General features: G+C 29.3%; 1 protein-coding gene across 2 annotated transcripts; it reads left to right on the top strand.

Annotated features, from left to right (window-relative positions):
• Positions 1 to 1,538: 1,538 nt before the first annotated feature.
• LOC145842439 (uncharacterized) lies at positions 1,539 to 16,430 on the top strand. Of its 2 annotated transcripts, none has more exons than XM_082949887.1 (14): positions 1,539 to 1,700; positions 6,229 to 6,379; positions 6,709 to 6,856; positions 7,475 to 7,685; positions 9,397 to 9,527; positions 11,897 to 11,989; positions 12,376 to 12,567; positions 12,762 to 12,895; positions 13,176 to 13,421; positions 13,625 to 13,707; positions 13,964 to 14,103; positions 14,402 to 14,486; positions 15,291 to 15,677; positions 16,137 to 16,430. In XM_082949887.1, exons 1-14 carry the CDS (start codon positions 1,540 to 1,542, stop codon positions 16,348 to 16,350), a joined length of 2,376 nt encoding a protein of 791 aa, XP_082806013.1. In that variant the 5' UTR covers position 1,539; the 3' UTR covers positions 16,351 to 16,430. The 2 variants fall into 2 exon arrangements, with proteins under 2 accessions (XP_082806013.1, XP_082806014.1); XM_082949888.1 differs by having other exon boundaries at positions 11,900 to 11,989.
• The last annotated feature ends 1,365 nt before the right edge of the window (positions 16,431 to 17,795 follow it).

Here is a 17,795-nt window from a genome sequence, read left to right on the forward strand (position 1 = left end):
TATACAAACTTACCATTCACATCTTTTAGCATAACTAGAATATAAAGCTAGGCTTAATTACTTTTACTTTCTTTGATGTAAATGAGCTGTATATCTTATATCAAACATTTTGATTTTCATGTTAAAAAATTTTATTATTCAAAACTTATGAAAAGCCTGATAAAAACTTCGCACACGACTAACTTGTATTAAATTAGTTTAAATGTTTAGTATTTATTTGTAAAAGCTGTTTAGATCAGTTGTTTCTACACAGGCGTTTTGTGTTCAAAATTTTTTACAGGCTGAATGTTTAACATAGTTTTAGTTAAAAAAAATACTTTAGGCTTTTAAAAGTCTCTATCACTACAAAGTATACTGGTACATATTTAGAAAAAACAAAATAACAGTTTAAAATAATATAATAAAGTGTATATAATTAGTTTTTTTTTCAATAAAAGGTTTTTTTATTTTATAAAATTATGAGCAATGTAAACACAGACTTTTTTAAATTTTTAGTTGAATGACAAAAATTCTAAAAAGGTTTTTTTTAAGTATTATTTTATCCATTCAAAATATAGTATAAATCAAAATCTTAAGAACCAAAATATGTTTAAAGGTATCACAAAACTGCTTTAGCTCAAACTTGTCCGTCTATTTTTAACTTTAGATCTCAAGTTTTTAAAGCATCTTTTAGAAAGGGATTAAACTTGAGAATAAACAAAGCTACAAGATTTAGAAAGAGGGCTTAAGTCAAGCAAAAAGGCATCAATCAGCCGAAGCAGCAAACAAATTAAAAATTCAAACCAAAATAGACTTATGCAGCTTTAAACCTTCTAAGATGACTTAAATATTGCAGCTGACCTTTAGCGAGAAAAACTGAAGTGTTTTGAACGGTGAATCTTGGAAAGTTTCAAATCAAAAATGTCGAAGTACAAACTGAAGAGAAATATATTTACTTTTTGAAACAAATCGAAAGCGACAAGTGCAATGTTCTAGCGCGTCTTTGCGTGGCGTGACGCGAAACAATCAAAATTTATTTGATCGACTCCGTTTCATTTCAGCCTTATGTAATGCAGCGTTTTTTTTTTTTGTATATTTTTTATTAATCCAACGCGACTTTTGGTACGTGTGGCTCACAAGTCACGAGAGAGCTGCTTATAAAAGCGCAGGTTTATGCTGAAAAATTTTGAATAAAATTCAGTGGCTTTTTGTTCCAAGCAAGTTTTTAGAAAGCTCGAGTCTAATTTGATTTGCGTTCCTTTTGTCCGGTAAAACGCAAAAAGTTGGTTCTAATTTCGTTGCGACATACGCGATGTGTGTAAATAAAACACGCAACAGGAAAAGATTTGTTCTTTGAGTTCTCAAAGATAAAAAAAACAAAAAAATATTGCTTGATTTTTTTTCAATTTAAAAACCAAGACCTAATCTAATTTTTTTCGGAACGAAACGCGTTTCTCTAACGCAATAAAAAAATTACAAGCACGAGCTTAATTTAATAACAAAAAAGACTAAACGTTGTAAAAAAGAAAAAAAATCCAGGTAAATAAATAAAAACGAAAAATGACCGAGTACCCGGGAATGTGCAGGGACGAAATGCTGACGTACGCCAGGAACAAGACCAACATCCACTCGGACGCCCACGGCAACCAGGACTACAACGTTGAGATGCGGACCAAGGACCACTACGTGTTCACCAACGGCTTCGCCAGGGTCCACGTGCAGTTAGTTGTTGTTTGAATGTTGATAAATTAATAAATAATAAATTTATTTTTTCTTTTAGTTTTACAGGGTTTTTTTGATTTTGTTATATGCTAATTACTTTTTTGTAACTGTTTTCAGTTTTTATTCTAGTTGCTACAAACTCCACAGACTTGCGGTATGTTGTTGATTTTGTTTTTTAAATTATAAAGAACAGAGTTATTAAGAATTATTTTGTTACAAAGTTTTATAATCTGTCCAAAATTAACTTGTCTGTCTGACAAGACGTTAAAAGGTATCCGTGGTGTGCAACTCGATAACTGAAAGATTCTTCGTGCACCAGGTCCTAAGACCAAACATTTCAAGCGTATTTTTGTCGTTTAATAAACTATAACTTTATACAATTATTAATGGATTTGTCAGTGTAACTATTAATGTGGAATATATTATTATTTTTATTTCTACAATCCCGTTCAAAATTAGTCAACTATCAAAAACAATATTTGTTTATTGAACGACAAAAAAGATGCTCAAAATTATTGGTCTTAGGACCTAGTGCACGAAGAACCTTATAGTTAGGTTACAGTATCTCAAGTATTAATGACTTTTTATGTGAACAATACATTGATGGGTTTGCTACAACAAACATTTTGATAAGACACAGCTGATAAAAGTTTGAGCGTTTTTTTTCTGATACTTTGCTGTGTGTTTGTAACAAGTATTTGTACATGTTACGTATTCACTTACAGATTTACTATAGTCCTTTTTTTCTTTTAATTGTTTGTTAAATCTTTTAGTCTAACCTTTTACATAAATTGCTGTGTTTCAATATAAATAAATAAGTTTTATTTTAAATATGTACAACTTTAGTTAATATTCACAATGTGTTTAATTTTCACTGAAATATTTGGAAGGTCTTTTAAACTATTTCTTCAATATTATCTGTTTAGCTAAAGCTAATTTTAAGTTTTATCATTTTTAAAATTGGTATGACAATATTCAAAATTTTTGATGTAAATATTTATTAAATCAAAAGATGTTCTATGTTAAGAAGCTGTATTTGTTTAAGATTAATCATTGAACAGCTAAAAGTTAATTATATATTTGAATTTTTTTTTTATTAAAACCATTAAATAAGTTTGAAACTTTGTATAAACACTATTAAATTGTGTATCAATACTCGAAAAATTTAAGTAGTAAATGATAAATTTACAATTTTAACATATTCCTTTATTGTTATAATGTTTTTGTTTACCTGTAGATGTTTTAAAAACTTATTAGCTTTAAAGCAGTTTGTGTCTTTATAGTAAATGCTGTGAGTCAGCAGACTTATTTATTTTAAATATTAATAGTTTTTATTTAATTAGGGTGGACAGCATTTGACTTATACACGTTATTCTACTTAACTTAACTAAAACAAAGTTCAAAGTTATCTAAATGAAGTAGTAAAAATAATCAGTAGTATAGTAATATTTGAATTTAGCTCATATTTTTTAAGCTAAAAGCATTTTAAGTTTTCTTAATCAAACTATGTTAGTAAAGCTTGAAAAGTTTTGTAGAAGTGAAAATTAAAAACGAGCATAAAGTTATTGTTATAGGAAAATTTATTAATTTTTCAAAAAACATAAAACTTTAATGTCAATTATTTTCCTTATCTTAAAAGCTATCTAAAATTTTTTTTTTTATTTTAGAGAACGCACCTTTGCCTTTAATTAAAAAAAAAAATTATTTAATTTGGGGTTGGAATTATTTCATGGGGTCCCTCCAAAAATAAAGGTTTTTTTTTCGTTTTTTTTCATCAAATGGTATTAGAACCAAAAATAAATATTTTTTTTTAATTTTTTTTTTTTTATTTCCCTTAGTTTGCATGTTATAAAAACTCTTAAATAGTTATTTTAAAAATAATGTTAATATCTTTTACGATTTGGCCCAAAATCAAAATGTAGTATATTACACTATCATTTGCCTTGGCCATTTCCTAGATAAAAAATTGATAAAAGGAAAAAAAAAGTTAATAAGAATGTGAATATACAACAAATTTAATTAAACTATTTTATTTTAATTTAGTTTGATGTAATTCACATTCTTATTAACTTTTTTTTTCCTTTTATCAATTTTTTATCTAGGAAATGGCCAAGGCAAATGATAGTGTAATATACTACATTTTGATTTTGGGCCAAATCTTAAAAGATATTAACATTATTTATAAAATAACTATTTAAGAGTTTTTATAACATGCAAACTAAGGGAAATCAAAAAAAAAAAATTAAAAAAAAATATTTATTTTTGGTTCCAATACCATTTGATGAAAAAAAACGAAAAAAAAACCTTTATTTTTGGAGGGACCTCATGAAATAATTCCAACCCCAAATTAAATAATTTTTTTTTTTAATTAAAGGCAAAGGTGCGTTCTCTAAAATAAAAAAAAAAAAATTTAGATAGCTTTTAAGATAAGGAAAATAATTGACATTAAAGTTTTATGTTTTTTGAAAAATTAATAAATTTTCCTATAACAATAACTTTATGCTCGTAAATTAAAAATGAATTTAAGAACAAAATCATGTTTGTTTTTCTTTTCTTTGTTGAACAAACAGAAACATTTTTAACAAGGCTTAATTATATTAACCAAAACTTATAAAACTTTACACTAAAAAGTTTTACTATCGATAATAGTTCTACTATCATCGTTTATCAATAGTTTTATGATAATAGAATATGAGAAAAAACTTAAATTTAATAAAAAAAGGTCATTTAATTTTTGCCGGAAAAAAAGTAATACTTAGTACAAGCTTGGCTTGAAAGTTTATCTTTAAATTGTTAGCAAGCTAAACTTCAAAAGTAAACTTCCGTTAAGTTGTAAAGAGGTCATTGATTTTTTGCTTAAACTCTGTTTATGTTTTATTGATTGCTGCTACATTTTTACTACAAAATCTAGTGAAACATGTGCAAAGAGAAAAAAATGTTTCAAAAAGCTTTCTTAACTAAAAAATACGTACAGCAATGTTACTTACCTTTTTTAATATGAAACAACATTATAAAACCTTTAAAAAAATATTAAAGTAATACAACTCATAAGTATTTTTAAAAGTATAAAGCTACTCTATCGTTTTATCTTTGGTTAATTTAAGCTAGTTAGTAGCATAAAAAAAAATTGAACTTTTAACAACACTTTAAGTGTTACGGAAATTAAAATATAGTCTGTTTATAATTAGGTGGTTTCAAACTTTAAAGCAACTATTATGTTGTCATTTGAGTTTAAGTATCGTGTATCTATTAGAATATTAAGCAATTAGTTTTAAAGTCGGACTCTTCCTTTAATTGATTTTCAAAAGTAGTTTTTAAACTAATATGAACCTAAAACTTTTTTAAAGTCTAAAAATGATTCTATTTGTAATTACTATATCATTTTGATGAATACTTACTATACCAAAGTTTAGTTCGAAAATGCTGTAAATAACTCTTTAAAAATAATAAATCTTAAAAACACCAACAAGTTTTTATGTAATGTTATTATTTTTTTAAACTTGTTTTACCTACTATTTATTTTCATTAAGACACATGCACAAAATCTATCATTTTAGAAACACTTTACTCCGACTTTTAGTTGAAACATAAACTCTCTTCCACTACTATATTAATACAATTGCATCAATAGAACACTTACTACCCTGACAAAAGTAACGATACACAAGTTTAACAATATTACAAAAAACTATTACTTTTTATCACCCTTTTTAAGAGCTGTATTTTTTTCTAAGATTCTTTAAAACTTAGCTACAGATTTGATGCAACTTTAACAAATTTTGTGTTGCAAATTAGAACGTGTAACTTTTATGTAATTGATCAAATTGTACAAGCCAAAATAACAGTTTTAAATCAAAAAAAATAATAGTTGGTTTACTAAAACAACTGTCAATTAACTTTTTATTATTTCAGACAAAAGCTTTCAATACTGTTTAGTTTAAAACAGCTGACTAAACTTACAACTTCAAGTTCCAAAATAGCACAAAACAAAATTAATTCTTACTTAATTTCTTGTCAAGTTGATCACTTAAAGCGTTTAGCTCGGGCAAATTTAATTACTAGGTAGACAGAAGATTTTAGATTTATCAATTTAAATGTAAAGTTTTCTGTAAACCAATGAGGCGGTTAAAAAGAGCAGTTTACAAAAAAGTACGTTTTAAGCACTTTAAAATACTTAGATGACTTTAGTGATCAATTAAAAATACTTTTTTTGACCAAGCAAAAAACATACTACAGCTTTTTTTTTATCTTTTTTAATAATGTTTAGATAACACCAAAATATTAAATTGTATAATTTAACACTTTTAAATGTCGGGTGTTGAAAAAAAATATATACTAGCATATCATAAACAATTTAACGAAGTTTTTTAAATTATCTCAGCTTTCTTCGTTAGATTCTTTTTAAACCTAAAATCCGATCACAACACAGATATGTTTATGGTGAGTAAGTTCAAACCAACGACAAGCCTCTTTAGTATTATTTAAACCAATCAGTAACCGGAAAAAAACTAATTGAACCAATAACAGGGTGTGCGACGCGCCACCTGACGGTGGAAAATCTTGCGGTGACGATGAGGAGCCGGTGGACGCGATCATCAGGCTTTCCAGCTACATGCTGGCCGTGTTGATAGTGGTCGTCACTTTCGTCGTCAAGTTGTCCACCGTCATGGTCCAGCAGGTTTGTTTGTTTGATTGTTTTGTCGGCGAAAAAGCAAGCTTAGGGGTTTTGTTTGTTAAACAAGGGAATTAAGTGTTTCTTTAAAAGGTCTAAACGCAAAAAATACTTTTTCAAATCCTGATTTAAACTCAAAATAAGTTCACACTCTATTATTAAACTAAGATATTTTTTTTTTTTTTAATTTATCTGTTCACATAAAAAGGCTGGGATACAAAACTAATGAATAGACTACAAAAAAATATAATATCTAGTGCAAAATTTTCAACAATTCGTAACAGAATTATTCTGTATAATTTACTACAAAACACTGATATTCGTTATTCAAACAGTTCGACGTGAACTCCACCAACAAGCTGCTATTGTTTTTATATGTGACGTCATCGGTATGGACTACGTACTGCCTGATACCTGGGACTTACAAGAAACAACTGCTGACGTTTTCCAAAACCAACAAGTCAACTAATATATGGCTTAATTGTCAGTGAGAAATTGTTTATGACTTCTCTGATTATTAAAGCTATTAAACAAAATAAAAACAGTTTTAAGTTTTCCATAACCTGTCTATTTGAGAACATGGTCTTTTTTTTTTTTTTTGAGATAATTTTTACCAATAAACTTTAGTATTATTTCAAACTCAGTTATTTTTTGATTTATATATCTAAGGCTTAATTTAACTATGTCGCGAAGTAAGCCTTGCAAAGATTCTTTAAAAACAACACTTCAGTATTTAATTACAGCTCATTTAAATAACATGAGTTTAATTCAAATTTAACTTCAAGGTAAACATACATGATATTGGCTATAAAAAGACTAGTTGATAAGACTGTAAATAGCTGAAAAATAATAATAACATTACCCAAACAGGCGTGATAACAGTGTTCGGGAGCCATACTGGTAAATTGTATGACTATAAATGTACTAAAAATTCAACTTTTATAAACATTCCGACAGCAGTACAACCAATTTAAAGTTAACCTTAGCATAAACAACAAGATAAAAGGACAAAACGCAGCTGTAAACGTCACACTTAAACACAACATTAAATAAACATAACATTATTGACCAAACAATTCAATAACAACATCACCCAAACAGGCGTGATCACGGTGTTCGGGATCACCATCTTCGTGCACGACGGCCTGCAGGTCTTCTCGGCCATCTTCGTCCGGGACATGGGCGGCTGCTACCCGCAGCAGCTGAAGATCTCCCTGTCCGTGTTCCACACCACTTTTGTATTGAGCCAGATCGCGTACATACTCAAGTACCTGAAGGTGTACATCCAGTGCTACTCGCACGAGTACTGCAGGTTTGCTGTTTTGATTGTTTATTAAGCACTTTTGAACTTTATGTTAATTTAACAGACTTGTTTTATTTAATCAGTTTTTACTGGAATCTAATTAGTACTGATTGTAAGCACTTGATAATAGTATATATAGCTTTGTCAGTCTTGCTTTATGGAGATTCTAGTTTAGTTTTTTATGATCATTGTATTACGCATGTAACACTGTGTAGAATAAAAACTCTCAATTTTTAATTGTCTAACTAATGTTTATTGTTTTATTTAAATTTCTTAGTAGTTTAGTAGTTTTTCGCTTTCAAGCAAAAAACTCTACTTTTGTGGATTGATTTTCAAGTCGAGTAAAAATTTCCACTCTCATACTTACTGAAAATTTCATTGACTACAGCTTAAAGCTTTGTTTTATTTCACAGCGTAGTAGTATTTAATTTTTTTTCTATCACTTTTTTTTTTGCTGAAGGGACTATTTAATGAAGATTAGTTTTCTAAATAAATAGAAACTTTTAACTTTTACTACTAATGTAGGTTTTTTCAATTATGTTTTAATTTTTTTTTTGGTGACTTCTTTAAATTAAACTTTAAAGAGTTTTTATTCAAATATTTTTGACATTTTTAAACGCATTTTTATTTCTTTTTTTTACTTAATGGTTAAGTAGCTTTGTTTGTTTTTTAACTACTTACGTTTTTGCTTTTTCTTTTATAGGATACTACAGGTTTCAATTATTTTCAAGCTTTTATAGCCTTTAGAGAATTTTTTCCTATTTTTTTACATTTTATTTCAATTCAAAAAAATAATTGGTTTTGAAATGTTCGTGTTGATTTAAAGTTTTGTTAAAAGTCATAATTGTAATAAATTATATTTGTTTTTAACAACAAGTAAAACTAACATACATTAGATTGTTTTAAGAATCTTGTAAAATTCTATAAACAGTTACTCTTAAGTAAAAAAAGCTAAATATTTGTTAAACTAACTTAATATTCATTCATTTTTATTAAATATTTTTCAAAGCTTTTTTAAATCAAGTAATTTTAGTAATCTTACTATTTAAGTAAGATTTTTTACTAACTTTTACTTTTTACCTTTAAAATAAGTTTTAATATCTTTTTAATTGTAAAAACATTTATTAAGATAAGCTTTTTAAAGTGGCTATGTAGGATTTATCTAATATTAATACTTCAAATAGTTTGTAACTACGTAAGATGTAATTCTTTCTAATGTTTCAAAAAGTTTTTAGTTTATATTTAAAGTATAAAACTTCATTCACAAAAATTTATTTTTGACATCGTTTAGATTTATTTGTTACAATTTGAATACATAAAATGATAAAAAGAAAGATAGTATTGTTTTGATTTTTATTGGTTGAAAAAATTGATTTCTTTAGACAAAACCTTACATAAAAATGTTATACAAAAATCAATACAATTTTTGTAATGTTTTCATAAAAAAAAATTAAATAATTTAACTCGACACTTCAAGAAAATAAGTTTTGTAAATCAAGCTAATCTAGAAATAATTTATTACTTTTTGCTTTTGATACCTTTTAATACTTATTACACCACAAAATTTACCTTTTTAAATTCGATTTTTAAGAAAGACAAAAATAACAAACGTAGAAACTCAAACAGATTTTTTCTACTCTAAAAACTTTAAAAACTTTTAAAACACATTTTGTAATGTTCGTCCAAATCACTTCACATATTTACTCATTCGCTCATTCAGAGTGGGCCTGATGTTCCTCATCGGAACGAACCTATCCAACTGGCTGTGCTTGATAGTGCAAGAGGCCGAGATCGCGCTGAACGAGCACACGAGCAGCAAGAACCACACGACACACGCGACCCAACTTACAGGTGAGAGCAATGAAACTTTGTAAAAATAGATGTGCTTATTTTCTCAGGTGTGTGAACCTGCAAAAGTGTTTTTTGAAGATTACTTTCTCAATTTAGTATGTTTTTATAAGCTTTAAATTTAACGATTACTAATATATAAAAGGCTTACTTTAAAAATAGATGTCATTTGGCTACAAATTTGCAGTCAAGTGTACACTTGTTTTGAAAACAGACGCGTTATAAAAGAAGCTTGCTAAAATTTTACAGTTTTTGCAACTAATTTGTCTAAAATGCATACCGGTCTAAGTATAAGAAAATGTAGCATTACGTCAACGAAGTTTACGTAAACTCAAGTTGTGGCATTTATACATTCTTTTTTTTTTTTTTGCTTACATAAATACCAGCGGCTTAAGCTAATCTTCTAACGCATGCTCTACTGTTGTCTAACCTGGTTATTTTTATATTACACAACTGTTTTTGACATGCATGCTTTTTTATACAAGTACAAAATCTAATTAACCTTTTTAAGTGGCAGTCGTGCTAGTTTTAATTTCCAAATTAATAGTTAGTTTTGACAGTTAAACTAATTTGGTAAAACTAAACTGATAACTGAGAGCATATAAATGTCTTGAAATATGTTATAAAGTTTTGTTTGTAGATAAATGTTAGTTTTTTAAGTTACAGTTTTGCTCAAAAAATTTTACTAGTAAGTTACTTTATTTAAGTAAGAACTTAAACTTTTAATTTTATTTAAGCACCAAGGTTGAAATACTTTAGTACTTAGTTTTTACAAAAGGAATTTTGTCATTTTTTATTTTGGCATAAACCTTAAAAAAACTTTTTCTAAATTACAACCACAAACTTGGGTTTTTAAACTTTATAGTTTACTTAAACCCAAAAATTTAAATTTAATTAATTTCTTGTTTTTAACTGGTTGAATCAATTTAAGGTTAGAATGCATAGTAGTGACATACAAAAGCTAAACATTAATTAAATTAGTTTTTTCTAACTTAAATGCTAAACAATTTAACTGAAATCTGTGTTTCAAAAAATCAATACTTTAAACATCTGACTTTTAATTTTTTTATTGAATTTTGTTTAAACCTACACAAAACTGCTTTTAGTTTTTGTTTTATGATAGTTTAAAATTTATCTTAAAATTCATCACGTCAATCCAGAGTTTCAATAATTCTTTGTTTTAAATGTAAATTGCCTCTTAAAATTTCGTGGTTTTTCCTGCGATTAATAGTTAGTTTTTTATTATATTTACGTTTTTTTTAACAGCCAATTGACGTTTTTCACAAATTTTATTTTTTGTATTGGCGTTAATTATTATTTAGCATATCAAAAAATTATTTCTTAAATTTACAGAACAACATTTTTTTTTTAAATACGTTGGCAAGTATCTTTTAATCTTAAGATTTTTACTTTTTTATGCTTTCCTTATATTTATAGCAAACGATTTAAACAAATGTATAAAGTGTATTAAACGAAACTAGTTGATTTAATTTGCTTCTTATTTATTTTTTTTTATTGATTTTAGACTTAATGTGTTCAAATTCAAAAACATTCTAGTCTAAGTTGAAGTCTCTAAACTTAAATTTATATTAAATTTAAATACTATTTTTTAATACATTTTTACTTAAAACTTTAAAGTAAATATGGGTTGTGACTTAAAGCATTTAAATAAAAATGAAATGCGACTATTTGCAAGCTCTTTTTACCTGAAACACAAACAATGGTATAAAGGTTTTTACAAAAGATACTTTTACAATTTTCAAAAAACGCACGTCTGTGCGTAATATATCTATTTGATGGGTAGTTATAAAATTTGCACGAGAGGAAAAAGTTGCACGAGTGCACAAAATTGCGCGAAGATACTTTTGCACGAGGGGACGAAATTGCACGAGAACATTTCTGCACGAAGGTTCACTTTTGCACGAAAACAATTTTGTACGGAGACATTTTTACACGAGTTCAGTTTTTTTTTTTTAATTCTTTATTAATTTTTTTTTTATCCCTGACCCTTACCCTCGATCGGTAACTTTTTTTTTATTTTTTTACTATCACTGTTACCCCTTACCCTTACCCTCTATTGGTAGTTTTTTTTTAATTAACTTATTTTTATCTATTCTTTTTTGTTTTTAATAAGAGTTTTTATTAGTTATCTTTTTATTTTTACTATCACTTTAACCCATACCCCTTACCCTCGGTCAGTGTTTTTTTTTTCTTTTAGTTTTTTATTATTTTTTTTCTGTTGTGTTTTACTTTAGTGCAAAAATTACCCTCGTGCAAAAAAGTCTTTGGTTAACATTGGTAAAAATTTTCACAAACATAAACTTAACAAACTTACATCAAAACAAGTATAATTATTGATAACAACTTTCAAGCAGTCACAGCAACACCTGATGACCATGGTGATGATCACCACCGGAAGATCAGGTCGGTATCCAGGGACGCATCGGACCATTACATGTCCGGAGGTGAGTTATCATGGATTTTTATTTTCGAGCGCAAACATTATAATGTTAAGGGTTTATAAAACAAAGCCAAAGTAGAAAAGTACCAAAAGTAACAAAGTAAACAAATGAGTCGCATCAGCTAAACAACACTATATGCATAGTTTAAAAAATATACACAATCCGTGAAACAAATAAATGTTTAAGTGTTATTTTTATAATATTAGTTTTTAGATTACCGATCTGCAAACAAAATTTCTCTTATTTGTATATCTTTAAAGTTTTCAAAGGAGGCAAAGCTACAATAAAAAAGCTATAAAGCTGGAAAGAGCTATCGATCGGTGCTAGAAGACTCTTCTGAATTAAAATTTTACTGCTTCAAATGAACCTTAAAACTTTTATTCTTTCAGACGCTTGTTCGTGCGACCACCCTTTCTGCGAAGCGGCTCACACCGCAGAGAGGTTCATATTCCCCTTCATAATAGAGTTCTGCCTGGTGGCTTCGTCCCTGCTGTTCCTGATCGCCAGGAACATCGACAGGCAGCCTTCGCCGTTCGAACACGTGGTCAAGCCCTCCTACAGATTCTTCAACTCGATACTGGGTTCGTAATACACTTGTTTGTAGTCTGCTGAACATTAGAAAATTGAAAATTTTTACACGATATTAAGCTGCGTGCTGTGAGTTAACATCGATCATTTTTATATACAATTTAATACAATTGTTTATTTTTTAGATTTCAAGACTTTTATGCAGTCGTAAACCCTCGACAGATAAAACTAACAATCCACGTGACAGGTATATCGTGCGGGTGCGTGGGACTGATAGTGACGACCATCGTAATCAGCTACCTGGCTTGCAGCAGAGCGACCAACCATCACCTCAACTACCTGGAAGGTTTCAACGTGCTCATAGTGCACAACTACTACCTGGTGCGTTTGACATTTGGTGTTTTTCTTTGGTAATGGTGGTGGAAAATTGTTTTAACAAAAAGGTTTTTTGGTAACTTGAAAGAAAGAATGTAGCCTTTAAATTTGTACCTTTTTGTACTGTCGGAAAAGTTTGTTTATTTTTAGAAGACGATTGAAACTAATTTTTTTAAATGCTGTCGGCGTAGTTCAAAAACCTGATTTAATATACATGTTTTGTCTATAGCGGTTTACATTAAATTCAAACATGCCAAAAAATACCTACAACCCAAAAAACCAACAGGTCACCTTCCAACTGTCCATGGTCGTGGCCACCGCCATGGGATTCTACTACTTTACCACCATACAGCGCCCCCTGGAGTCGCCCATGATGCTGGACGTGGTCCTCCTGTCCGTCTGCATCGTCGGTCCCGTCATCCTGGACACTTTCGCGGTGATTTCGGTGGTCAGCGGCAGCGACAACAAGGTCGAGGGCTGGTTCGTCACGCTGGTACTGCCCATAGTGGACATCTGCCAGTGCGTCAGTCAGGTAAAAACTGAGAATACTCTTGAGTATGGTAATAGATTTTATTAGTTGAAAAGTTCAAACTTTTGATACGTTTAATGTATTTTAGTAACTAATGAAGGAATCAAATGTTCAATGTGAAAATAGTACTTTTGTAAGTAGTTCCTTTTATATTTACGTAAATAACTTTTCTCGGAATTACCAAAATCCGAACTTATTTTTTTTAGTTCACTTTTATTGTGTACGGACTGAAACGCGAGCCGAAACCGTCAGATATCGTACAACAGGCAGCAGATAATTTGCAGAAAAAGTAAGAATTGTTTGTGTGCTTTTTAAATAAATTTAGCTACATAAGTTCAAATGTACAACAACTAATTTTAAGCTCTTTTTTATCAAAGCTATTATTTTATTCATTTTTTAACTGAAGAGCCCTACGCAAAATATATTGTCTTGTATTTTTGATTAAATTAGTTTTTAAACACTTATTACCAAATTTAGATTCTAAAATTTATTTTAGCAATGTTTTTTCATTAAAACTTATTTTTTGTACCAAAAATAATTCTCAGCGTGGTGAACGAACTGAAAAGACATGACATCATGTGCGTGACGTCATCCACTGAAGTCCTGCATCGTGACGTCACAATGACGTTCACCCCGTCGGAGAACGACAAGACCGATGACGCCATCATGACTGAACAGTTTGTGGGTCGGTAGTTGTTTGATAAAACCGAATTTAAAACTCACCCAGCTGCATAAATCTGAATAATAAAGATTTTAACTTTTTTTTAAACCTTTTTTAAACTTTAATTGGATGTTTGAAAATTTTTAAGTAGAATTTATGTTTCTATTGTGTACCTATTATTTTTCAATAATTTTTTAAAAGATGAAAAGGTACCCTTTAGCAGAGGTTGTTCTTAGCTTTAAGCAAAACTTTCAACTGTATGTAAACATCTTCATAGATATAATAAAAACTACTAATCCTAATGGATTTTTTTTTAATTCAGGTAACGACAGCAACCTTTTGGACCTGAGAAGTCCTTATGGCAATAGATTGCACAGAAAAACTTCGCATTACAGAAGGCATGACAGGTGATAAATTATCAAGATGTTTCATTTACCACCTTTTTAAATCTTATACAGCATAATAGCAAGCGTGTCTCAAAAAAAAGTTTAACCAACAAACAAGTTAACTTTCTCAATGAGGTAAGAGAGAGTCTAATATGCATGAAGGGTCACTTTTGCACGAAAGGACATTTTTTACACGAAGACACTTTTGCACGGTTTAAAAATTTTTGTTCATTTTTTAGTTAAACTTTTTTTTTTACTATAACTATTACCCCTAACCCTTATTATCGGTCGGTAACTTTTTCTTTTTTTTTGTTTTTTCATAATCAATTTTAATTATAATTTTTTGTTTAATAAGTTTTAATTTTTCTTTTTTGTTTAATATATTTTTTTTTAGTTACTGTTACCCCTAACCCTTACCCTTGGTCGGTAAGTTTTTTTTTTTGTAGTTTATTATATATCTATTTTTTCTCTTTTTTCTACTTTTTTTTGTTAGTTTTAATTATTTATTTTACTATCACTGTCACCTCTAACCCTTACCCTTGGCCGGAAACTTTTTTTTCTTGTTTTTACTTTTGTGCAAAAATGACCCTTTGTGCAAAAGTGACCCTCCGTGCAAAAGTGTATTCGTGCAAAAACTTCCCTTCGTGCAAAAGTGTCTCTTCGTGCATATTTGACCCTTTGTGCAAAAGTGTCTTCGTGCAATTTTGACCTGTTCCCGTCTCAATGAGCTATTTACTTGCAGTTAGGTAATTTAATTTTACCGTTTTAGAGTTTTGACCTCTAAACAACAAATTTAAGTATTTTAAAACCGAGTTTTTTTTTCAGGACTTCGGTGGTGTCCGCCATGGTGTCCATCGCCAGCCCCATCGCCAACATGACGACCACCAACCTGCACAGCAGCCATGGCAACCAGCAGCGCCACCACGCGCCCAAAACCCGGCGGGAGTTGAGGAGGGGCATACGTCACAGCGTGTGCGCCATGACGACCCAGGACCTCATGTCACGCGACACGTTGGGAGAAATGGTCTGTGACGTCACGCTGAAGAACGGGGGGTTGCCCATCGACACGCCGCCGACGACCGACGAGGCGGACGACGTCACTCACTCTTCCAACTGTGACGTCACGACGAGTAACAATGGGAAGCACGAGGAGTCGGTGCTGAAGTTTGTGAAGGAAACGCAGATTGCGAGACCTATGGGCCAGAGAACCAAGTTTGTTTTTATTTAGTACTTTTGATTACATGTTTTAATGATAATAGAAAAGAATTTAACTAGATCTTTTTAGTTACTTAATGTGTCATCTGAGTCTATTTTTTTTACTTTATATTCAAGTACGTTATTAGAATTTTTTAAACTGTTTCAATCTTTTTTTTTCTAAATACTTTATATGTTATTTGAAGTTTCTGAAAGTTAGCACTCTATTTTACGCTGCTCACATTTTTTACACAGTATGAAAAGCGATAGTCGTTAGTCTAAAAACTTAAAAAGCTTAACCTACAAACTTTGCAACTATTTTTGCTAATACATTTAATGATATAAGCACAAAAGTTATACAATTAAAAAAAAATAAAAGAATAAAAAGTTTAAAGCCGTGAAAACCAATAAACTAAAGAGTAACTAATCCTCAACAGTTTTACAAAAACTTATCAAATCAATTTCAACAATTTTCAGGCTTCGCAACTTCGTTATGTACCTGTTGGTTAGCAACGCATGCTTGTGGATATTTCAATCGCTGGAGGGCACCGCGTTCGACGTGCACCCCTACCCCATGTTCTTCTACGGGGCCGAGGCTTGGACCACCGTTGTCATGGTGTGCCGCCCCCTCACAATTTTCTTCAGGATGCACTCGGCAGGGTGCCTGTTCGAAATATGGTCGTACGCTTGATTTTGATTGGTTGGTTGCGGTACCACAAATATGGGAACTTCAAAACCTGATGGGTTTTTTGATACGCAGAGCAAAAATTTCCTGAAAAAAATACAAAAATTGACGTTTATACAAGAAAAATTTGCAATTTCGACCAATTATGGTTCATCTCATTCAAATTCAATTGTGGTTGTCGGCACTACCAGGTAGTAGAAGATCTGAGATCAGATTTTTCGAAAGCAAGTTATAAGTCTATCGACCCTGAAAATAAACTGATTATTGAGTACGCAAAGAAAAAGTTTGTAAAAAAATTACAAAAACTGACATTTTAATATAAATAACAAATAACAAAAAGAAACGACTTTTGCTCGGTGTAGTGTAACTTTGACTGACTGTACTTGGTGTGTGATTGGAATAAGTTCATCAGTAACTTTGAGAAGGTGATCAATTAATTTGTTTTTTACTCCTTTAATACTAATATTATAAAATATGTAGCAATTGGTATCAAACTTGTTTGGTAGAATAGCTTAAAGTTTAATTGGTAATCTTCTATGTATTTTTTAGTTAAAAACTTTTTGTCAGGTTTTTCTAAGTTGCTAGCAAAACTATTAAAGAAAGTATTAGTTTTGGTAAAACTTTGTATAGATCTTTTAATTAATGCAATTTTTTTTTCTAAAACTTGAAAAAATTAATTTTTTTGTCGATTGGTGCTCAAACTTTTCAGTTATATAATTATTCTTTAAAAATTTTCATTATATTTTTGATGCACTTATAAGGTTTTCCCCTATAAACTTTAACTAATTTCTTCAACTGAAGTATACAGTCTTAGACTTAAGTATTTTAAACAGTTTAATATCTTTTTGGCTTAGAAAAAACCATACAATTTTATTTGTTGATTTGTAGTAAAAAAAAATTTTATTATAAAATTAATAATTAGAAACACGATGTTTTCAGATATCAAAAAAAAAATTGCATGTGTCATTTATTTAGTCTTCTATAATTTTTATGATTATATAAAAATTTCGTAGCCGTTTTTAGACATACTTAAAAACGTTATCTTGTTCAAAGAAATTTTATAGCTTAAGTTAAGTTTATCAAAACCTATTAACAAACTGTTTTTTATAAAAACTCCTTTTATATTTTTAACATTTTTCTGTAGGATTTATTTCATTTAGATGTATAACTTGTTCTTTTTCTAAATTTTTAAGCATCTAAAAACTGCTGTTTTATTGATATCCCTTAGTACGAAAGTTTTTGCATGCATTTTTTAAGTTTACTTGAAATTTTGTTCGTTTTACTTCAACATCAGTGATATTGCAATTTAATTTTTCAGTTTACCTTTAGGAATTGACTTAGCTTTGCGTACAACAAATAACTAGCACAAAAGTTTTAATTCATCTACAAGCAATCTGTGTTTCAAATTGTTACTCTTTTTATCTTTTTGTAAAACCATTCTTATCAGTAAC

The sequence above is a fragment of the Thalia democratica genome, chromosome 8 (genome assembly GCF_965202585.1).
Source record: "Thalia democratica chromosome 8, ktThaDemo2.hap1.1, whole genome shotgun sequence".
Classification (NCBI taxonomy): Eukaryota; Metazoa; Chordata; class Thaliacea; order Salpida; family Salpidae; genus Thalia; species Thalia democratica.